Source organism: Spermophilus citellus (genome assembly GCF_964194105.1).
Source record: "Spermophilus citellus genome assembly, chromosome: 10".
Lineage (NCBI taxonomy): Eukaryota > Metazoa > Chordata > Mammalia > Rodentia > Sciuridae > Spermophilus > Spermophilus citellus.
In genome coordinates this window covers 94,841,780-94,865,858 of record NC_138197.1, presented here as the reverse complement: position 1 = coordinate 94,865,858, position 24,079 = coordinate 94,841,780, and the positions used below count along the sequence as shown (strand labels likewise).

The window sequence follows — 24,079 nt, the reverse complement described above, 5'->3', positions numbered from 1 at the left end:
TAGGAGCATTAAAAGAGCTTCACACTATTTTTATATCAGTTGATGACCTGAAGTTTGTCTTCAAGTGCAGTTTCAATCAGTATATTTCTAAATATTGATGGCAAAACCAGTCTTATAAGAAATCTCCATTTAGGATTTCTTCATAGTCCTCCATGTCTGCCCCTTCCCAGTACATTTTTGTTTATCAGGGTGTGTTATCTTGATGGCTTAATAAACTTTTTCTTTTAATTCATTGGTAAGTATCTAAATGTAAATGAGATCTAAGAAATTTTCTCAATCATGTCAGTCATTTCTGTATTGTGTTTTGCTATTACATAGAAATCCTAGATTGACTTGACTTGGTTTATTGTCTTTATTAAGTAGGACTCTGTAACTCCTCATTTGCAATAATGACTTAAAACCTTACAGCTGCTTGGGTACTGTCCCTTAGGAAGTGTTAAGTGATATTCTGTGGTCTCTTATGTCCTTTTATTTATCATATACTTAATGTTGTTACTTACGAAAACATGAGATTTTTTTTCTTAGTTTTTCAGTAATATTTCCAAAGGAAAAACTCAAGAGTTGCTTTTACATTTTATGTTTGAACCAGAAAAGAACTAAGTGATAACCAATTTTAAATTCTATTTGCCATAACTATTCTTAGCATGAACACTAGTCTGCTAACTTATTTTAGTTTTTATTAAAATTCTATAAACGTAGCACATGTAGATGACTACTTATAAGCTAATTTAAATTATTTAATTTTAAAGTATTTTTTAGAAAGTAGAAAATAAAGTTGGCCTTTAAAAAAAAATGTGGTGCTCAGGATTAAACCCAGGACTTTACACATGCTGGGCAATTGCTCTACCACTGATTTTGTTATTATTTAAATTCTTGAATCTTACATATGCCGAACTAAGTTACAGCTTATTCTTAAATTTTGTGCTTTTCTTAAAAAAAAAAAATAGGATGATGATGCTGAAGCTATTCTTGCTGCAGACTTTGAAATTGGTCACTTTTTACGTGAGCGTATAATCCCGAGATCAGTGTTATACTTCACTGGAGAAGCTATTGAAGATGATGATGATGATGTGAGTAAATTTGAGTCCTGCAATGAAATAGTTTGGTGTGGGTATGAGAGTCAGAATTAGCAGGAAATTAGGTTTAATTTTTTTAAAGGGATATAGAATAATTCAAAATGAGGCTAATAACTGATTATCCTATAGATCTTTTCCTAGTTTTGTTTTTTTGGTACTGGGGATTTAACCCAGGGCACTCTATCTCAGAGTTATATCCCTTTTTATTATGTTTTGAGTCAGGGTCTTGCTAAGTTGCTGAGGGTTTTCAAGGCTGGCTTGGAACTTCAGATCCTCCTGCCTCAGCCTCTCCTGAGTTTTAAAAATATTGTTCTTGCCTTTTCCATGTAGAACAGCTAGGACTTCTTTGGTGTTTTAAGATAACAGAATTTTTCTCTAAGAAAATATTACATGATGCTAACAGATAAAAATTAGGCTGCCCTTTAATGTTCTGGATTTTTTTTTTTTTTTTTTTTTTTTTTTTTTGCTAATAGGTTTTAGGCTTTTTTTTTTTTTTTTGGCAATGTATTTCACACCTCAATACAGGCTAGTAATTACAGTAATAATTGTCTGATAGCACCAAACTGATTTCCCAAAGCTAATATATGATTAGCTTAATCATTCACTGTAAGAGAAAGCTCTCCCCCCTTTTAGATATAAAAGGTGTTGAAAATGATGGCTGTTACTGATGGTATTCTCAAGTGTTTTATTCATCCACATTTAATCCCGTTTTCTCTTTTCAGTATGATGAAGAAGGTGAAGAAGCGGATGAGGTAATGTTTACCAAATGAGCAAACAATTCTCTGTGTTTAAGACATTGAGAAGCAAATTGAGTGATTTATGTATTTCTTTGCTATATAATCATTATGTGATTTGGGATAAATTTTGGAAAGTATGATTTTAGAATTCTACAGCCAAACAATGTATGTATAAGGTTTCAATAAATAAATTGTAAAACTCAGCAACATTTTTTTTTTATTTCAAATAATTTTGTTCTGCTGCAGGGTTATCAGCTCTTTGAAGAAGTCAAAAGCTGCAGTAAACTTTTTCAACGTTGGCTGCAGTAAATCTTTTCAATAAAAGCTGTCTGGATGTCTCAAGTTGTGTTGGGAAATTTTTCATAATAGAAGCTTTCAGATTAAATTGCATTATCACCAAACTCTGTAATCATGAAAATCTGTTGACCCATAGAGTAACTTGTATTAAATTTTCCCTACGTTATGAGCCAGTTTCTCCTACTATATACCTACTTCATGGATGCATTTTGAACTTTAATATAGGAAGGGGAAGAAGAAGGAGATGAGGAAAATGATCCAGACTATGACTCGAAGGTGAGCAGAATTAGTGGTGTTTTCTGTTTAATTTGTGGCAGGCTAAAGTAAGATTATGAAGTTTACTTTTCTTCATTACAGTCAATAATATAAAACCCCATTGTCTGTGTAACTTTTATTTTTCCCCTTTTCTAATTCCCGCTGTCATTTCATATGGTTCACATAAAACTTCAGAGCACTTTTCCCTGAGAAGCATTGTTTTTGGTTCTTTGTATTTTTTTTTATACTTTTCTGCCAAGTAAACCCTAAAATTTTATTTTAATGGCACATTACTTGGGGCTTTTATTTATTTTTCAGTTTTTAAGTGTTAAAATTTAATGTGTTTTTATATGTTTTCCCTCCAAAGAAAATCTTATAAACAAAGGTCAATTTTAAGAGATCTGAGTGCAAGAATGCTTGGAAAATGGCGACCAGTACTATTTGTTAGATTCTTTCAACCACCACTATTCTTAGTTTCTGAAAGTTCGAGTCCTTCATTCCTAGGAATTGAATTTGTCATATCCCAAATAATAAATAGTAAATTACCAGAGATTATTTAAAATGTAGGATCTGTTCATTCATTTGCTTGATGTTAAAAAGTGTTTGTAGAGCACTTCAACATAAGCAAGCAAGAGGCTAATTTAAAATCAAGTTAAATAAATCTTGATAGGTGTAAATGGATCTTAATATGTAAATATGAATGGAATTAGAATCTTCAAATACAAAAAAAGGCAAAAAAAATGATAATATGATTGACAAATTGGTTATATTTTTAAGATTATTATTTAGTGTGTCTCATTGAGTTAATTCTGCAATGTGAAATTTGGAGTTTATTTTAGCATTTCAACAATTTGCTAATATTTGAAAATATAACTTGCCATAGTTGTCCTATGCCTTTTTTTTTTATTTGGCAAATTTTTTACAAAAGTGAGATGCTGTGATAAGGTAGTTTATTACTATTTAAAATGCATTAAAGCAGGTAGAAATTAGATTGACTTGTTGTTTTCCTTTAACAGAAGGATCAAAACCCAGCAGAGTGCAAGCAACAGTGAAGCAGGATGTATGTGGCCTTGAGGATAACCTGCACTGTAATAGCCTATACACAACTATTATTTACTTACAGCCTTATGTTTTTGTATTTTCTTGGTAGACTCAATAATTTTTTTTTAAAGGAAAGGAATTGATATTTTAAAGACAAATTTGTTCTACCTAGCATTTTAACTATAGCTTTTCTGTCATATCTGTTGAATGCACAAATTCTCACGCATGTTCATTCATTGCTGCAGTTTGGTTCTTCTGGAATATTTGTATCATGTAGCTATTGGAGTACAACTATAAAAATTAACAACTGTTAAATTAAGCTAAATGTTTTTTGTTTGCTAATTTTTTTTCCTGATGAACCAAAGTAGTTTTCAGCTGGTAGTAAGAGTGACTTTAAGTAAGTCTGCTTGCAAAGTTGTGCTTTTCATTTATTTGTTACAGAAATGTAGTGAATTTTTACTAATAACTCATCATTTGAGAGAAGAAAAAAACCCATAACAAACATGGTTAAGAATTTCCAGTAAGACTAAACTCGTTAACTGTTAGGATTATTAATGAAGTGTAGTTAATTTTAAGGAAACTTAACTCATAATTTGGTTATTGGTTATCACAGGGAGGTGAATAAAATAATTTTCAGAAGGTTATTAACCTGATAAAGTGTACTTGTAATTTTAACTTCCATTAACTAAGCATCTTTTCTTTGTGGTAGGATCTACCTTCTGCTTTCCTGGAAAGGATGAATTTACATCATTTGACGAGCCTATTTCAAGTTTTTGTTGTTTGTTTGCTTGTTTTTGTTTTTGCAGCCTAAAATAAAAATGTCAAATATAATTTTAGTTCTCACAAGATAATGTCTTAATTTTGTACTAATTCAGGTTAGACCCAGAGGCTTGGATTAAGGGTTGTGCCCAGTTTTACCATTATTATTGAAGGAAAGCATGCAGCTTCATAAGCAAGTGGAAGGGGGGAAAAGACTCTTAATGATGTGATATAGTTTTAAAAAGCAAAAAAGTTAAATTTCATTTCCTTTGGGCTAGAACCAAAGCCCTAAGCCTGTATGGTTTATTCTAATTCTTATTGCTTTAGTATGTCATTTACCCATGCTTCTGTTTACTGTGTATTAAAATGGGTAGTACTGTTTACTTAACTACCTCACAGATGTGTTAAGGCATATTAAGTTAAATTTCATGAACTGTTTCTCAGCCTTTTTAAAAGCTTAAAAATTTGGGCCTGTTTTGTACCACAAGTGTGATATTCGGCATTTTTTTTTTTTTCATACCAGGCTTCCATAATTAACTGGAAAATGAAGTGAAAACACTTCTCTTCTGTCTGGATCTGGCCAGACAACACTCTTTCAGATCTGTGCATGGCCCCTATTTTAATGAAAATTGGATGGGATGAGTGAACTATTCAGTAGGTCCAAGGATTTTTTTTCCAGGGTATCAGATGACCATACTGTAACAAAATACTATAGAGATCATGGGACTAAAGTGGTAATAAGACCATTTGGGGAAGGGGAATGCAATTAAATTTGAGACTATAGAGCCACATTTAAAATACCTCAGGCTTATTACTGTTAATTTTGGGGGGTGAACTTTTGGTCTGACAGTGAGGGTGAACTAAATGAATTGTAACAACAGGAGGGTTTGAGTTTCTGCTGTTAATAAAATTACATTAAGTTCACTTTTAGAAGTAATAGTTTTCTTTTGAAAATTTAGTATTAAGGTTTTAGAATGTGAAGACATTTTATTATTTGTATAGAATTATCCATGCCTATTCCTGAGATTTTTAACTAACTACTGGAAATCCTTAACCAATTATAATAGTTTTTTTCCTTCATTTTCAAAATGATTTTGATTGCTTTGACTTAGTCTGTACTTTTTTTTAACCATAATCTAAACACAAGCTTTTTCTGAATTTAAAAATTTTGATCTAAAGATAGAATCCCATTTTTAATGAATTGAAAGAAGCAACAAAATCACTATTTTTGTTTTATTCCTTTAGGAAACAGCTATGCCAAAGTGAAAAGATAGTAATACTTCATCTTGTTAAATAATGGGTGTGGTCTGCACAGGAATTGTTTTCTTTATAAAATTGGAGTTTCAGGGAATGTCAGTGTTCATTTATGCCATTTTTTCAGTTCCAAAGTGGTTCTATTCCATTCTAGAAATTTGAAATATGTAATTTGAAATCCTTAATAAAACTTGGAATTAATTTTATAAAATATACTGGTGATATTTGGATTTTTTAAAAACACAAGAATATACTTTTTTAAACATTTGAAAACAGATATCTAGATCAGGCTGTTCTGTGCTTAGTCTGCTGTGACCTGTAAATCTGTAACAGAGCCACCTCCCTAGACCTGTTAGATAGAGTTAATTTGAAAACTAGAAAGGAATTCCATAATTCTGACAGATTTTATTGAAAATGTAGCTACAGATACTTTTGAGACACTTCAGAGTTTCTTTTTATGTGCTTAATTTTTGGTTTCCACTAACCAATTCACTATCAAGTTAGTTCTCTCTCTCTTTTTTTTTTTCCTATTAGAAATGGTAAAATCCCATATAGTCACTTATTAAAAAGCTTATAAGACCTGTCATTTTATGGTCATTCAAGTATGACAAGCAGAGAAAGAATTGATTAGTCGTTAGTTTAACCTGGATGTCTGAAAGTCACATCTGTGTAATTTCTTATTCTTTTATATAAGTTTAGTGAAGCAGTATTTGTAATACTCTTATCTAGATGTGAAAATATCTTAATTGTTGGAATTGGTGAGTTGGTACCTAAGAAAAATGGGATTCTACCTCTATTTCCTTTCGAGCTCGTTTAACAACAAACATGAAAGGGAGACATCTTTGGTAGAAATATTTTTTTATTTTTCTGTGAATTTAGGTTAACATATAAATGATGTATGATAAGGCCCCTGAGATAACTGGATTAACAGTGATGATATTACTGCTGCTTGTAAGACAGTATGAATTTGTGGATTTATCTTGAGTTGCTGACTATTTGCATTATTAAAAATGAAGATAAAAACTAGATTGTGAAAACCTTATGCCATGCAGAAATGTTAAACTAATGAAAATGTCCTTTGCTGTGATTTCAAGGCTTGGTTTAAAGTTTGAGTCCATTCATGGATTTAGTCTTAGAAAGGTTTTTAGCCTTTTATTTTTTACTAAGCCAAGCCAAATGTTATTTTAAAATTATGGAACAAATAGTTAAGTATAAGTTCTTTGTAGGAACTTTAGAAAAGAGAAATATATATGTAATTCAGTTTTTTTAAAAATCTGCATTGTAATATACTTGAGCGCAATTTTGTTTTGAAAAATTAGTGTTCATAATTAGGTAATTTGCCACTTAAAAGCACTAAGTAAATGTAAGTGATAATGGTGAAATAATACTGAAATTAACTTAATAGATGTATACTGAATTAAAAATCCAGATATTAAAATATAAACTAGATTTAAAAAAAAAAAAAAGGTTCTTGGACTGATTAAGATTCACCTGACCACCATGTAATTTTGGAGAAATGGGAACATTCTTAGTGTATGAAATTACTTTCTTTAACGAGGAGTGTTCATCCATAGGAAGTTTTTAATTTATGTACTTAGTATACTGTGTATCTTGTATTTCTTCCATTTGACATTCTGCTGTACTTTCAAATTTATCAGTTAAATAAGTTTAATCACTAAAATTCTTTGGTATAAAACAAGGGCAGGGGCTGGGGTTGTGGCTTAGTGGTAGATTGCTCACCTAGCACTTGTGAGGTACTGCGTTCGATCCTCAGCACCACATAAAAATAAATAAAACGGTATTTTAAAAAAAGACACAAGGGCATAACAATTTAGAAATAAATTGCTGGCAGGAAATAAGTCATCTTATTTACAAATTTTTCATATTAGAAATAGCATTCATAGCTTTTGTTGATCTTTTAATTACCTGTTTTGATTTTTATTATTTCAGAACTCTGTAGTATTGCTTAAAATAAAACCAATGCTTTTTAATTTCTCATGTTTTACACCTAAAAGGAGGAGGAGGAATTGGCAATAAGCACTTCAAAATGCAACTGCCAGAAGTTAACAGATTTAATGACATTTCCATGATAAAGTTAGCGAGTTGTTGCTTTAAAAAATTTAATGAGGTTATTCTGGTTTTTGCTAGAATACTCAAAAATTGTGTAAGTGTTTTTAGCAGAGATTTCAAGAATGAGTAGAATTTTGTAAAGTGCAGTTCAGGTGGAGGAATCAAAAATGTGATGATTGTGTAATCCTTCCATTGGAAGGCAAGAACATTCGAAGTCTACCCCAAGTTATATATGACCCCAGAGTCATATATAAGAAATTGAAAAGTAGGTAAATGGATATAAGGAAGGGGTGAAGAAGTTGTGAACAAGGTGGGATTCCAGTGCTGTGAATCTCCTTAGTCAAGTTCCAGATTTTGATATTTTAGGTTCTCTTTGATTAATGATGTGAATTACTTTTCCTCTAACTTTGAAATTATAATAGTTGAAAGAATTCTTGTATATTCTTAACTTTTGTTGAGTATTCTCATATGCATGGATATATACTATTTATTTCCTGACGTGTTTGACAGAAAGCTGCAGACATAATAAACCATTTACCTCCTCAACACTGTATTTTTTTTTCCTTGGTATGGAGGCTTATTTTAATTAGCAGTTAATCAAAATTGGCAAGTCTTATACTATCACAATTAATTTTGATGTTTTTATTGTCCCAGATTCAACGATTGGTATCCTGTGTGCTTTTGATACATCGGGTTTTGAATATGTGCGTACTTTATGGCTAAGAAAGATTTTAGGAGCATCATTGGCTTTTTCTTTCCCAGTCCTGGAATGTGCCATTTCTTTAAGAATCTGTTCTTACAGTGGACAATGTTATTTAGAATGCAAGTCCTGGATGTGCTTGTTTCTGGGGTGTTTCTAGCCCCTTTCAGATGAAAAACTTAGAAATTGTACATCAAATGCTTTGAAATTCAATCGAATACTTAATATTTGTCCTAGTCTTATCAAGTCTATACTTGTAACTACCTTCAAACAAGTGAAATTGACTGATCCAATAAGATATTATAGATGAAGTTATTCTATAGGAATAAAACATGATGAATAAAAATGGGAAAGATGGAATTTTAGATTTAAAACCTTAAGTCCCTGAACAAATGTCTAAAGTACTTTTGGAACCTGATCTATCCATCTATGTGAGAATTTAGTAAATGTGGTTTCTAAACATGATAATGCTTAGAATTTTGTTGAAATCACTTTGTAAATTGACTTTGGAGAGAATTTCAGAACTAGTTGAGGTTTTTTTGTTTATTACTGTTTTTAAAGGTCTTGCTTAGGTAACAGGTGTCTTGATATGCTGATGCTACATCTAAACTTATGCCCCTATTTTGAAAAGGTTTTTTCATGTTTGCTGTGGAAAAATAAGAAAGTAAAAAAAAAAAAAAAATTTGTAGCATTTAACTCAGCTTTTAAGTTTGGAAAATCTCATTTCATTCCTTTTTAAAAATACCTGTTTTTAAATATTGGAATATTTTCTTTGACCATTGGGTGGTATCCAGAAACAATCTAGGTTAAAAACTAAATGAAATCTGACTCGATTTCTCATGTTTCATGCTTTTATTATTAGCCTATCTTCACCCTAATATTTGCCAGTGTTCCTGGACATTGAGGATTTTTTCTGAGATGTGTATCTATCTTGACATCAGATGGAATTTTAGACTTTTATTATGCCAGTCTTACAAGTTTTAAAAGTGGAGGCCTAGTCTGTTTCTGTTATTAGCTGGCTTGTTGAACCTAGAACCTTTAGAGTGAATTGGAAGGCAACCACTCAGCCCATCCAACCTGCATTTGCACAGTTTGAGCAGTTTGTCTACATTTCCTTTCACTTTCTACCACCGGGCTTTTGCCCATATGTTTTATTATTTTGACATATAATTTTTTTCTTTGATTCAGTACCTACCTTTTTTGGTTCTTCAGTTCTGAACTGACTCTACCAGTTCATGACATATTCCAGAGATGCTTGCTTACTAATGGATCTCCCAATTTTACATCACTGAGCTTGAACATGGAAGGTTTGTTCATCTGGACTCTTGGCAGTGTACTAGCCATATTCCTATATTGGATCCATGTAGCAAATTAAGTAATTTGTTAATAGTTGAGTCTCCTTGGTTAACCAAGATATTCTGGAAGTCTTCTGTAGTTATCATTTCTACATGTTGTATATTTTTGAGAAAACCAGTAAAACCAACAAAGCTAAATTGTGAATATTTTATAAACAGCTGTGAGAATGTAGAGGACATATTATAACAAAATTACCCCCCAGACCTCATGGTTTAGGACAATTGTTTTGGCTGACCAGTTTTATGTAGTTCGTTATTGCTCTATTGAGCTTCAACTGGGATAGCTTTTGAAGATTAGAAATTGGAATCATCTGAATATTCTTCATGCATAGGTCATTAAAGCTAGCTGACACCTAAGCAGCCATATGGTAAGAACTTGACCAGTGTATGGTCTTAGCTTGGTGTCTGTTCCAAGACCTAGCAGGCCAGACATTTAACCCTTTGTCACCCTCTTGGGGTGGTCTTATAAATTCTCTATTCTTTTGGATGAGTCAGAAGCCCACCCAGATTTAATGGGAAAAGACTGCTGCCTGCTGGAGGAAGGATAAGATACTGAAAAAGATGATTTCTTTTTACTAGAGCTTTTAAAATGTGAAGTATTTTAAAGATCAGAGTTAATCTACACATCAGTAGAGCTTTGTGTGTGTGTGTTTTATAATAAAAATAACAGTGGTTTAGAGTGTTCTTTCAGAACTCATGTGAGAGCTTAAGTTTTGAGAGAAGCTTCTGTCCTTGGCAAGTTGCTTTATCATCCATGTCTGCTGGGGCTCTAAATGTTATATCCAGGTGCTGTACAAAGCAGCAGGGGCAAAAGTCTATTGGTATTCTTCCTTTAAAGGAAAGCCTGTGATTTATGCTTATAGTGCTACAGGAGGGCTGGTGATTACAGTAGACAAGGGCGTGCTTACTGCCTAGAGCAGAATCTCATAGGAAAATGGATGTTACAATGACAGACATTTGCCACAAAGGTTGAGTAAAATTTAGAAAAGGATTATTTGATCAAGGCTATCTGGGAACCTATAAATATCTACATGAACCTATAAATATCTACATTCCAGAAGTAAGTAAACAGGCCTAAGAAAGGAAAATCATGGATAAAGCCCCCAAAGATGAGTTAGGACAAGAGATCTAGTTTTTATCCACAATTTCTCTCACATTATTTTCTCAGAGCCATGGCTACACAAATGAGGTTATTACAGGTTTTAAAGTTTTTGATCTATTAGAGATATTGTCACTCAGTAGTCATTTACTTAAAATTAGGGATTGTGACTTTTTTAAACTTTATTTGTTCAGTGGCAGTATAGAAACTTGCTGCAGAAAGATTTCTTTATTTGTATTTTTGGTTAAAAATAATCTTTTACCTTTCTGGACCTGCTACCCCACAGATATATTTTCTTAATCCCTTCTGTTGGATCTTTGTTTTCCTGTCATCTGTTGTGCACCTCCACCTTCTGATTCTTGGTCAGCAAATTGTTACTAAAAGTAACTTGATCATTTATACCACCCAAGTAAGCTGATAAGCTATCTCTTTTCCTTCATCCTTAGGCTTTTGGGAGTAATTGTCTGTAAGCACGGCTTTATGTCCTTTATTGCCCCAAAAGACATTTGTCCATCTACTTTGTTTTTATTTCCAGAGAATCAATAATGACCAAATTAAAGTTTGTTGTTTCTTCAAGCTACGTTCTGTGTTCTAATGAAAAGAAGATGACAAAAGAGGGAGTCATCCTTGGAATCAAGTCCCTTCAATGGGAAGATTTGCCTAAGTGACCATCTGTCAGATACTAAAATTGCAAAGTAGAAGCAGACCTAGGAAAGGAAATTAGGTGGTCATAATCTCTTAGATGAAGGGCAGAGTGATGGATATTATTTGGCCAAGGCAATGTTCAGACTAAAATGTTTACTAATGCTTCCAGTGTTATTGTAGAATGTCTGATGCCTCTCTGCTTGCCAAGCCTGAAAGACCTTGATGTGACAGTTTTGAACTCAAGTGGTTGGAGTTTTGTGAGATCATAGTATTTTTCATTTTTGTGTATCACTGAGTTACTGCCTCTCTAACATACCATGTTTTGAATTTAATGCAAAAAGAGCCAAAACCCTGCTCCGTTTGCTCCCGTATTTTCATGTTACTTCAAAATAAACACTGCCATAAGTGTCTTCTACATCACCAGACTCCTCAGCTGTTAACTGTCCTGAATAAAATATCTTAAGCCTATCTGCCCTGTTTTGAGTAATATATCTTCATTCAGAAAGCATTTAGACACCTCATTTTAAGTGCTGTCAATGTACAGTGGTGAAAACACTCAGCTGAGATCTTAGCCAGTGAATTAGATACATATTAAAATCTGATTACCAATTGGAATTTGAAGTGAAGTACAATTTTGGAAGAATCTCAAGAAGTCTGAAGGATTTGGGAAAGTAAAGCAGTAAACAAGTAGATGTATGACTGGTGCTCACTTAAAATTGAGTGGAAGGATTAAAAACTAAGGGGCAAGTGGAATTCATTCTGTGAGGGCTTTCCATGCAAGGGTAAGGAATTAGGATGTTCCACAATGGGAAGTAATTGTAACTTAACAGTATCTAAGTAGGGGGGCAATGTATATAATCCTATGAACCAAGTTTTGGGGCCCTTTGAGACTATGTAAATCAGAATTAGGCTATTGGCAAGACAGAAATGTAGAGAAAGCTAATTGACATAAGTAGCTTATGATAGCATCTTAAAAATGAGCACCAGCCTTCCTTATGTTCAGCTGTATTGCACAAATTGGTCACTAGGAGGCGTTAGTTCATCAACTAGTGAGCTAGATAAGCAGTCAACCAAATATATCTAAGAAGTCTAGATAATGTTAAAGGTTACCTTCCACCCAAGGCATTTTGGGAATTAATCTATATTTTGGAAGATGAAGTAAATGGTGGTTCATTATAAATAAGTCTTTAAGTTGTATTCAGAATGTGAGATTGGTTGACCTGATTTTATAGAATACTGGTTTTTAGGCTTTTTATGAGACAGGGTCGTCTAAGTTGCTTAAGGTCTTGAAAAGTTGCTGAGGCTGGCTTTGAATTTGGACTCCTTCTGCTTCAGCCTCTGGAACTCATGGGATTACAGGCTTGTTCCACCATGCCTGGCTGCTTTTAACTATTTCAATCTTTATTCTATCCAAATCTAACTTTGCAAGTTCTACATCTAACCATGTTGGTAAATGGACTTCTAAGCAAATATTTGGTTAGTTGTCAAGTACTAATTTAGTTTTTCTTCCTTTCAATTACTCTTACTGGACAACAGTAGATACTTCTTAGTATTTTTCACAGTTTTGTGGGGTATATTTAGATAGCATCTAGGGAATATAGTAGCATTTAAGATAATGGGCTTAGTAGGCCATTTAAAAAATATACCAAATATATATTGGTATGGCAAGTTCGGAAGGTTTTTTTGGTTTTTTTTTTTTGGGGGGGGGGTAACATTTAAAGTAGGATGCCTTGTAAGGCTTATCAAAAGCATAAAGTGATCTTATGCTAGGCTTCTAAACAATTTCTCTTTGTGATGAGCACCCGTGTGCCAAAAATTGTTCCAAGTGATTGGAACACATCAGAAACTGATGAGTATATATTCAAAAAAAAAAAAAAAAGGAAACAAATATGCAATGATCATCATTCAGTAATATGTTAGAAGGTAATACTATATGGGAATCAGGTGGTTGCAATTTTAAGTGATTAGGATAGGCCACATTGAGGAGCTGACATTTGAGTAAAGTCTTGTGCTTGGGATGACTCCTGTGTTTAAAGTACATTGTAAGACAATGATAAACTCAAGGAGAAAAATTAGTAGGCCATTATAGTAATCTATGGAGGAGATGAAATCAGATCCAAATATGGTTTTGAAGTACAACCAATGGAATTTGCTGTGTAAATGTAGATTGAGAGAAAAGATTACTGGAAGGTGGACATGCTTCTAACACATTTGCAGTCCTGAGGTAAGAGTATAAAGCAGGTATCATGTATTTAATATTTAAGCATTTTGTTAAATAAAAATATGTCCAATCTTGACAAACGTACCTTTATAAAAATCTGGAAAGCCAGGTTTGAATTTTCACCAGAATGTAACTTATAAGCAGATCTGATTCTCAGCCCATGTCCCATTTTTCATTTGTTCCCCCCCTAAGCTGTGAATGGTTTCAAAAAGCCTCCTGCATGTTTCGGGGGACACTGTTGCCTGTGTAATAGAACTGTCCATGTACTCAGTGGTAACTGCATTTCCTGGAACAGTTTGGAGGTCATTTGGAGTCCCAAGTGCCTGGAGTGTAGAATATGTATTCCAGATGGACATGCCATTTTGACTACTCTGAAGTACATAATACTTAAAAAGCCTAGGGCTCCTCTTGGCCTGGGGTAAGGGCAAACCTGGTCCAAGGTTTTTGACTTGATCAGCTGTACAGATTGATCACCATCACCTGAGAAGGGGGCTGTAGATAAAACATGTTGGAAGATCATATGTTGAGCTCTACAGTAAGTACCCAGTTAATATTAAAGAGAGAAAAAAGAAAAACAATTCAAACTTGTAGTAGTGCTGGCCTGAAATCCATCCAAACTGAAGGCAGTTTTTCACATATAGCCATTCTAATCAGCTAAAGCTGTTTTAATACCGTAAACTTAGCGATCCTGGTTCTCCAGACCTTTTTGAACCAGTTTCATCTAGGAATCTTTTCAGGGGGTGAGGTGCTGGAGATGGAACCCAAGCCCTAGGACTTTTACATTTTGAGACAGTCTTGCTATGTTGCTGAGGCTGGCCTTGAACTTGAGATCCTTCTGCCTCAGCCTATATACCCAGCCAGGAATCTGTTTCAATTGTGTGTAAATCTGTTGATTCCTCTTCCTTCTAGATAGAATGTTTTGAATTTTATGTTTTTCTTTTTGGTAAAAAGCTTTATGAATTAAGCTTCCCTCATTCTTTAGTGAATGACTCAGTGAATGTTCTTCCTAAGTGTTCCCTTGCCTGGCATATTAATTTTTTTTTGTTAAACTTTAGTAGTCTGTTTTATTCTTTGACAATAGCAACTGGATGTTGCTTATACAATTTGGGATATAAATTTGGGACTTTGGGGCATGTGATGAGTCTGATTTGATTTAGATAGAGGGAATGAGTATAAATAAGAGAACCAAGGACTAGGATCTGGGGTATTTCAATATTCAAAGACTTGCGAGAAGAGGAACAACTTAGGAGATAGTGACCAGACAGGACGAACAAAGTTGAGAATGATGCCACTGAAGTAGAGAACTTTATCCATGGGGTAAAAATGAACACTGTCCTTTGCTGCCGATGGGCAACTGATGTAAACCAGCAAGACCCTGTCTCAAAGGGTGGGCCTTGGCCTTGCTGGGAATGTAGCTCAGTAGTAAAGCACTCCTAGGCTCAATCCCCAGTACTAAACAAAGAAGGAAAAAAGTTGAGTTGGTAGTGATGAAATAAGAGGAAAGTTGTCACCAATATACAAGGTTCTTCTTTCCAATTATGCATGTGGTTAGAGCACATTATAGACTCATTTGACCTAATAAAATTAGTTCTATAATATTAACTGGGTACTTGTAATTGTGAAATAGCCAATGGAAAATTCATAAGTTGCAGAAGGTTAACACCAAACACTGGAGTTTTCTCCTTAAAAAATGGCTTGGGTTTCAGATTACATCTCATTTTTTACTCAGTCAAGTTTATGTTTTTCCTTATGAAATGTCTTTGTCAATGACACCTGCCCTCAGAGATTGTAGATTTAAAGGACATATCTTTTCTAAATGAGCTAAAGAATGTCATTCTGTTAAAAGGATAAACAGCTGGTCATGTAGAAATTCTCTGGAATGCTCAGTTGTCCCACAAAGAATGAAACAAATTGAGATGTTAGATATAGTGTTTGTCATTGATATATAGAATTGTAAATCTTAACATATTATTAGAAATCTTTACAAAATTTCAGTAATTGCCCTTCTCCTTTAAAGGCTTCTAAATCAATTATGTGAAAGCCCTGAGATCTGGTCAAGTGCAATTTAATGGGTGCAGAACCATGTTCCAATACAAGTGTTTTTTTAAGATTAAGATTCAGGACTTTCCTTCATTTAAAACATCCTTTGTTCTGATTGTCTCTCAATTTGTTCGAATTTCTTAACACATAAAGAATTATGATTTGCTCAGCTTTGCAAGCTTCTTTATTCTTGAATTCTTTGTTATAACCATGTGACTAGAAGCGGAGCTAAACTACCCCTTCTACTTTGGCCACAGAAGTAGCCATTTCTCTTACCCTAGCTAACTTGGACCTGTTAGCCCCCGCTCCCGCCTTCATTTTTCTTTTTTGCGAAATTATCTTCCTCAGGTGCATAGTTGGCGCTCCCTGTTTATTTGATGAGTTTCCCTAACAGAGGCTAGATCTCGGTTTATACACTTCTCAAGAAGCAGTAGGAGCTGAGGGAGCTGGGGTCCGGTAGGACATTACCTTCTCTGTTCACAGAGATTCCAGATAGATCTGACCTATTAGGCCTTTGTACAAAGGGACCAGAAGGGCCAGTCGTCGTTTGTAAGATCAAGCTGTACCTCAGAAGTGTGGGATCTCAGGGAACATTTTCTCCTCTTTGTAGTTGTTTGAGTAACTATTCTGAGATGTTGCTGGCTGAATGGTCAAGGAACGGAGAAAGCTTGTGTTCTGAATAGGGGAGATTAGCTACTACTTGTCTGTCTGGGGTCGAGAGAGAAGGAAGGGAAAATGCTGCCTTCGCAAATGCATCCACCTTTTCCTGCCCTTACTAAAATAAAGAGGCGGTAGCCCTATTGCTTTAACACATTTATTCCAAGAACTATTTAATGACTGAACAAAAAAGTACGATGCCCTATTGGGCCTTTGTACACTACATACGGGTCTGGGGCAGACGCTTCGGCAATACTTCACGGTGTGTTGGGGTCAGTTTTGTTTTCAGTCTCCTGCTCCTCACCAAGAAACTGGTTCTGCGGGATCTCAAGAGTAAGGCGCTAAACCCTAGGGCTGGTTCCCCAGGGTAGAGGGCTTTGTATTCCCGGCACTGCTTGGTAGCTGTTACCCGCCTTCCGCCGCCACATCCTCACTTTCTGAGGCTGTTAGCAGAGGGACCCGTGGGCCAGGGAAAGGCGGGACAGAGGGGATGGCCTTTCAGCGCAATTTGGGCGTTGGCATCAGTCGCTAGGCAGCTGGGGCGCCTAGGGCGGAGTAGAGGAGTTTCCGGGCTCGGCTCCTGCTGCCTTCCAGGCGAGGAAGCGCTGAAGCAAGTGGGTGTTGAGAGGCGGAGCAAGGGAAGCAGGGGGCGTGTTCGCGGCCGGCTTTGGGAAGGCCCCAAGTTAATGAGGCGTGCGCCGGCAGCCGAGCGCCTCTCGGAGCTGGGCTTTCCCCCGCGGTGCGGGCGCCAGGAGCCGCCTTTTCCGCTGGGTGTCACTCGGGGGTGGGGAGGATGGCCCATTCAAAAGCGCCGCGAGGGGGCCCGGCCAGTGCCCTTCAGTGAGCGCTCGCAAGAGGACGGCAAAAGCCAGGCAGCTCACAGCTCCAGGACCTTGTGGCGTATCAGGACGCGGTTGCCCTTTTGCCGGGACTCAGAACCGCCACCGCCGCTCTGCCTCCTGCGTGTTAGCCTCCTCTGCGCGCTCCGGGCAGGCGGCCGTGGGAGCCGTTGGGGCGAGGACGGCGCGCGGCTGCTACTGCTGCCCCCAGCCCGGGCGGCAGGAAGAGGAGAGGCCGAGCCAAGCGGTGGCCCCCCTTATGCCGGGAGGATGCTGGAGAGCAGCGGGTGCAAGGCACTGAAGGAGGGCGTACTGGAGAAGCGCAGCGACGGGTTGCTGCAGCTCTGGAAGAAAAAGTGCTGCATCCTCACTGAGGAGGGGCTGCTACTTATCCCGCCCAAGCAGCTGCAACACCAACAGCAGCAACAGCCCGGGCAGGGGACGGCTGAGCCGTCGCAACCCAGTGGCCCCGCTGTCGCCAGCCTTGAGCCCCCGGTCAAGCTCAAGGAATTGCACTTTTCCAACATGAAGACCGTAGACTGCGTGGAGCGCAAGGGCAAGTATATGTATTTCACTGTGGTGATGGCGGAGGGCAAGGAGATTGACTTTCGGTGCCCGCAGGACCAAGGTTGGAACGCCGAGATCACCCTGCAGATGGTGCAGTACAAGAATCGTCAGGCCATCCTAGCCGTCAAGTCCACGCGGCAGAAGCAGCAGCACCTGGTCCAGCAGCAGCCCCCGCAGCCGCAGATTCAGCCCCAGCCTCAATCCCAGCCCCAGCCCCAACCCCAATCCCAACCCCTACCCCTGCCCCAACCCCAACTCCAACTCCAGTCTCAGCCCCAACCCAAGCCTCAGCAGCTTCATCCGTACTCGCATCCTCATCAGCATCCACACCCGCACCCTCATCCTCACCAACCACAACATCCGCACCAACAAACGCACCCGCAACAGCACTCGCAGCCACTTGGCCACCGGCTTCTCCGCAGCACCTCCAACTCTGCCTGAAGGGGGCAGTACTTGGGCCAGACAAGGTAAGGTCTTCGCAACTTGGGCCACAGAGGAGTGGGATCTCGGGGGTGTTGAGAGGAACTTGTTCACTGGTTTGGCTGTTAGGTGGGAAAATGAGAAATCATTCCAAGTTTTGGGGGAGATGTAAAGAAGACATTAAGCTGGATCCAGGAAGGGCCTGGCAGAGAGGGGAGGATTGGTGGGTGGGGGTTGTTCAGGCCACGCAGGGAGGCAGGCGGTCCGCCTCCATGCCCAACCTGACTCCTCCTTGGGTGTTGTGCGCTCCAGTGTCAACTGTGTGTCTGGCACTCTGGGAGCGATCTGACTATCTTTCTGAGTGTGCTTTGTCCCCTGGACTTACCTGAAGAAAACTGGGTCTTGAAGAATTCCGAGCAACATACTTCATTCGGTGTCATTTCTTTCCAGGTTTTGAGGACTTGAGGAAGTGGGACGAGCAGATTTCTATTGTCTTCACTTGGATCAAAAACAAAACAGTCTCCCCACCCTGCACCAGACCAAGTAGTTTGGACATCACCTGATAACTTGCAATTCCTCTTAGTTTTCTGCATATTCTTCATCACAACGCAGGGATCGATTTTGAGTCAAGAAGACTTTATTTATGAACCTTTAAAAGGATCTTCTAATTTAGTGGACTGTCTAGAAGCTATGATGTACTGTAATTTTATTTTAATGTATTTTGGTTTATGGTTATTTATTAGTTTTTTTAAATACTTGCCCTAAGACATTTCTGAATGTAGGTCATTTTCCCAAAAACCTATTCCCTAGTAAGTTCTAATCTTAGAAAAGATAAAAAGGATGGTGGAGAGGAAAACATTAAGAATACAGTCAATATTCCCAGGGCATTCAGGAGGTCTGACACTTTCATTGTTGAAATTAAACTCTGATATTACTTTTTTTTTTGAGGTTTCTTCCTTAGACATATAGTATATGTAGAACAGAATTTTTTAAAAAGCTAAGAGCTCAGAATTGTGTAATTATGAAAATCCAATGATCAAGATAATGCTTTCGGGAATCAGTAGTAATGACATCTGATTTCAAAATATCTAGAACTTAACCTAATTGATGGCAGAATGGTCATGTCTTAAATATGTGGTAGGGCTGGGTCCGCTGTAGGAGCTTATATAATCTGTGTGTGAAGGTTTAATAAGGGTTCTTTTTGAGGGTTGGAGGGTGTACTCAGTGGTAGAGTGCCAGGCTCTGAGTTCAATCTCCAGCACCAAAAAAGCAAAACAAAAACAGTCCTTTTAATTGTGCTTTCTGAATATGAATGCATTAGATGTTTCAGTTAGAAAATGTAGTGTGGTTGGGAGGGTGTGTGTGTGGGATCATTCAACTTGTTTAAAAGTATTTGTGCTCCTGTCCATACTGAAGTACCCTTCACCAAGAGCTTTGCACACTTGAATTGAACCACATTTTCTTATCCTTTCAGTTTGTTCTACAAGCACACTAAGAATCTCATAGTTTAAAATATAGTTTGTAAATATATCAAAGGACTAGAAGTCATATTTTTTTATTTTCATACAGAAAATAATGTTGATTAGAAGAACCAACTGTTTTTATTGTTCTGTGAGAAATTAGAGGGTTATATGTTTTCTTAGGTTAGCTAAACTCAGAATTGAAAAAGGAAGGACTGGATAAACAATGGATTTCAGTAAGAAAACAACCCCAGTCTTGTTTTAGCAGCCATTTGTTTAGGAGTCTGAGGGGGGTGGGGGAAAGGGGATGTGCTTTTAAAGGTAGAACAAACCTCCTTCTGTGTTAAATCAAAAGGATGGTCAGAATCCACCAGGGCAGATGCTACTTAGAAAGAGCCGTAGATGGTACCAAATCCTCTTGGGGCTAAAAATCACTTCCTATCTGCATGGCTTTCAAAATGGGTCTCTGTTTTCCAGTGTCTTTTTCACAGTGTCTTGGTCAGTATTTTTCCAGCATTTAAATTGGAATGGTCATTGTAGACCACTGCTAAATTATACAGTCAAGAAATGAAAATAGAATTGTATGCTGGAGATGTCTTTATTCTCCTTCTATTTAGAAAGGAATTTCAATGAATTTTAAATGATGCAACTTTGAGATAATAACTCTTACCCAAGAAGTTACAGGGGAAAATTAAAACTTATACAAATAGCACACAACAAAACATAAGTGAACTCCCACTTCTAGGGGCTGTTTAGGTTGAAGTTGTGAAAATGTACTGTCAAGATTTAAAGACATTATAGGTATATGGGACAGCTCAGAGAGACAAGGTCAAAAGATTTCTTAAATTCAGTTTGATCTGACTTAGGAAATGCCTAATAATACTGTAGTTTTAATACATGTAGATCATAATAACCCCAATTAATCCACAGCTCTGTTTCAAATGGAGGATTTTTCTTCTAAATAATTGTGTTATAAACATTTGTATCAAATACTTTGAAAATTAAGATTGATGTAGGTTTTTTAAAAGGCATTTGTATGTTGTTAGCTTATGTACAGAGCTAGATAATCTCATTGTTGAAAAAAAATATGCTCCAGTTTTCTCTTGGCTGCACCAGTTTTCCCCCTACAATAGCCATGGCTCTTAGTGGTACTGCCAGAATCATAGTTTATTGTTCTTCCATAGCCCTTGTCCCTTGGTCTACTGTGAGATTTATATTGACTTGACCATCATTATGGCAGTGTAGTTAGAATCAATCCCTCTTAGCATTTAACTGTGAAATTTCAGAAACTAGCAGAAGTAGGACGGTTTTTATTGTTTTAACACTTTGAAACTCTTCTGGCTTAATAATTTTTCCAGAGCAAAATAACATGCATGTTCAACAAAACTAAACAAAAATATAAATATACATCATTTGATATCTCAGTGGCTCTGTCCTACCTGGAAGGAAATGATACAACCACCTATGGTACTGTGAAGCCTGACAAGTCAGCTTCATGGAAAAAGATTCAAAAAAATACTTTCAGCTAACCCAAGAAAAAGAACAAAAGGGCAGGTCCAATAGAACCACCCTCCCAAACACAAACAAACATCAAATGTGAAAAGTTAAAAAAGTAGTGTCCCATCTGGAAATTGAACTTTTGTCCTTGAACTCTTATTGGCACCCAGCCTACAATGCAGCTAGTTACCATTTGTAGGGACAAATGATTGAAAAAAGAAAAAAATATGTAACTCCTGAGCACCCAGGAGGTGGTTTCTCTTGCCTTGCCGAGTGCTTCCTTCACTAGCTCTCAAGTTCCCTGAGAACAACAAATTCAGGGACAGGCTAAGCATCATGAAGCTCCTTCATTCTTTCTTAGCAGAAATCCACTTAGATCTGCCTATGCCCTACAGGGAGTGTTGAGGTCAGTGAATAAACATCTATAAAAGAGCCCTTTCAAAATGAACATTTTTCCTCATTGAGCAAGCTGAGATTCTCTAATCATGTATGAGTCAAGCTAACTTGTATCATTTCACTTCTAATGATGGCAAGAAAAAAAAAAGGAAAGAAAAAGAAAAACCGAAACTATGTATTGCTTAAAGGAGCTCTCCTTATATGTAAATACTCTTACGAAGTCTGGCTTAAGTTGAAAAATCCATTGTTTGCTCTCATACATGAAGTTCTCTGTGTTTCTCTAAAAATGCCCTAACACTAAACAACTTTTCTGCCTGGTCAAATACATCATTTGTTTTCTGCCTCCTCCCCAGAAAGTGATGTGGTATCATCTAGCTGCAGGTGTTAACCATATGATAGTAGCAGGCTTAGAAGGGTCTAAGACTTGAGCAAGCACGCAGCAATTCCACGACCATAGAACTTTGTGGGATGAGGAGAGGTCTGCAAGCAGTTGCTTTGTGCGTGTGTGTGTGTGTGTGTGTGTGTGTGTGTGTGTGAGAGAGAGAGAGAGAGAGAGAGAGAGAGAGAGAGAAAACCTAATTCATTTTTGCTTTATCAATACATACCATCAGCAGAATAAATTTAAAACTTGGAAATTATGTATCATGATATTGCAGCCATCAGTGTGATTCCTTCTAGAGAAATACACCTGTTAACCTAAAGCAACCTAAAATGTTTTAATTGTGGAAATATGTTGAATAGGTTTTAGGAACTCTTTTCTAAATTCTTGACACAGTTTTGAAGAGTGATGTTTTGGATCTGCAATGTTGAATATCCAATCCAGTTATGTGGGATTGAGTGACAAAGTGATCTGTGACTTTGTTGTTAGGATATATGCCAAATGGAGTAGGATCCATCGGAGTTTTCTTAGGGCATACTTGAGGCTGGGGCTGTTGCTCAGCAGTAAAACACTTGTCTAGAAGTGGGTTCCATCCCAAGCACCACAAAGACAATAAAAAAAGAAAAAACCAAAAACAGGTAGGGTGGTGCATTCTTGTACAATGAAGGAAACAGAAGGACTCCTAGTCATTAGAAGTATTTGCATACAACTCCCCAGTGCTCTGAAGCTGGCTTGCTGGTGATTGGACAGTGGAGAAGCATGTTTTCCAAGAAAGATAAAAGTCTTTGTTACATTCCACAGTCAGCTGTCAGTTTTCTACTCCAAGTTTCAGAACACATGAACAATAGCTTCTGGAAAGCAAGTACTACCATGTACCAAATGTTTTACAAACTGTCACACTGCAAACTTAATAGTGTGGTTGGAATTTGTGTAAATGTGTCTCAAGTGATTTTGAATAGATGTGATTTATTTTTCATATTATCAAAATGCATTCCATTTCAAATAAAGCATCTATTCGGTCAGCTGGCCTGTGGACCTTTTAAAGGCCTGGTTCCCTGGGAACTAAACTTGTTCCTATTGGACAAAGGTTCTAGAGGGCTTGACTGTCATAAAGGTCATGGTCATTCTGGGAAGAAAAAGACCTTTTGAAGTTAGAAATTATTTTTTTTAACTAATTGGGATTTTTTTGAATATAAAAGTTCACCTATCTTTTGTTGAAATTAATTTTTGACTGTTAATGAATTTGAGTTGAATTTCCCATACTTCCCAGAGGATGAGACAAGATCCGTAATGAATCAACTTGAACACAATTTTCTCTTGAACCTTACATCTTTGGGGAGGTTAAATCTTTGACAACAGGAGAATCACCCTTCAAACTGGCATCTATAAAGCTTCCTGTTTTGTGTTGAAAGTAGAAGAGGGACTTCATTCCTTAAAGAAAAACAGCATCACTTTATTCTCACAATCTCTATCGGCATTCATTAAATGCCTTTATATCTTAAAATACTAGAAATTTTAAAAGCAATTGTTTTATCCTTCAGTGTAGTCTTAGATTGACAGCTTTATTATTCCCTCCCCCGCCCCTCTCTCTCTCTCTTTTTCAAGAAGAACTAAAACCAGAAGTTAAAATGCTGTTGTTGAGGGGACTTCAGGGACACTGTGTGAAATACATGCATATAGGATAAGAGGTGGTCAAGCAGGGTTGGTAAGAGTCATAGTATGTAGATTCAAGTCCCAGTTCTATCACTTATTGCTGTGTAGATCTTGATTTTCTTAACTTCTTGGGAATTCAATTTCCTTCTTTATAAAATGGAGTTACGTACCTCAGAGTTATTGAGGATATTTTTTAGGTTAGTACACATAAAAGTGCTTTAGAACAGTACCTGGCATTGCTCTCGAGGGAAGCTTCCTGCATCTTAGGACAGATGAGCAGGTTTGGAATCATAGTCATACTAATCTATATGGCATTTTGAAGCTTTGAGTTGTGTTTTCTGAGATCTCAGCACTTGTTTCTAGATGTAGAGGATGGTATGATGACACCCTCCTTGTATTCAACTTTGATAAAGGAGAAAATGAATTATTTGTAGTACTACCATTTTAATGACAATTTACTTGTTACTTTTCAGTCTTGGTCCACTCATACATTTTAAGTCATTTACAATTATGCAATCAAAATACTCATCTATAGCTGTGGTGCCTTTCCTGGGTTGCCACTGGACAGGCAGATGTGGGAGCCTAGGAGGCTGTCATGTCCTCACTGAGTGCTTTCCCCAAGAGCTAATCTTGCGCTAGATCACACCCAGGTGCTAGTGGGT

The 24,079-nt window shown here is 36.9% G+C and overlaps 2 protein-coding genes across 5 annotated transcripts in view; both read left to right on the top strand.

Annotated features, from left to right (window-relative positions):
- NAP1L1 (nucleosome assembly protein 1 like 1) overlaps positions 1-4,378 on the top strand; it is a 32,845-nt gene extending 28,467 nt beyond the window's left edge. For 2 of the 4 annotated variants that reach the window (XM_081311224.1, XM_081311221.1), the window contains 5 exons: positions 948-1,070; positions 1,799-1,828; positions 2,336-2,386; positions 3,382-3,453; positions 4,116-4,378. In XM_081311224.1, the coding sequence (XP_081167350.1) occupies positions 948-1,070; positions 1,799-1,828; positions 2,336-2,386; positions 3,382-3,417 (240 nt within the window). In that variant the 3' untranslated portion in view covers positions 3,418-3,453; positions 4,116-4,378. Of the gene's footprint in view, positions 1-947; positions 1,071-1,798; positions 1,829-2,059; positions 2,152-2,335; positions 2,387-3,381; positions 3,454-4,115 lie in introns of those variants that run through there. The other 2 variants (XM_081311222.1, XM_081311223.1) reach the window with 2 other exon arrangements.
- Positions 4,379-16,137: 11,759 nt separating this feature from the next.
- Positions 16,138-22,791, top strand: PHLDA1 (pleckstrin homology like domain family A member 1). Its single transcript, XM_081311517.1, has 2 exons — positions 16,138-18,079; positions 18,483-22,791. The coding sequence occupies exon 1, from the start codon at positions 16,893-16,895 to the stop codon at positions 18,051-18,053; it is 1,161 nt and encodes a 386-aa protein (XP_081167643.1). The 5' UTR covers positions 16,138-16,892; the 3' UTR covers positions 18,054-18,079; positions 18,483-22,791.
- The last annotated feature ends 1,288 nt before the right edge of the window (positions 22,792-24,079 follow it).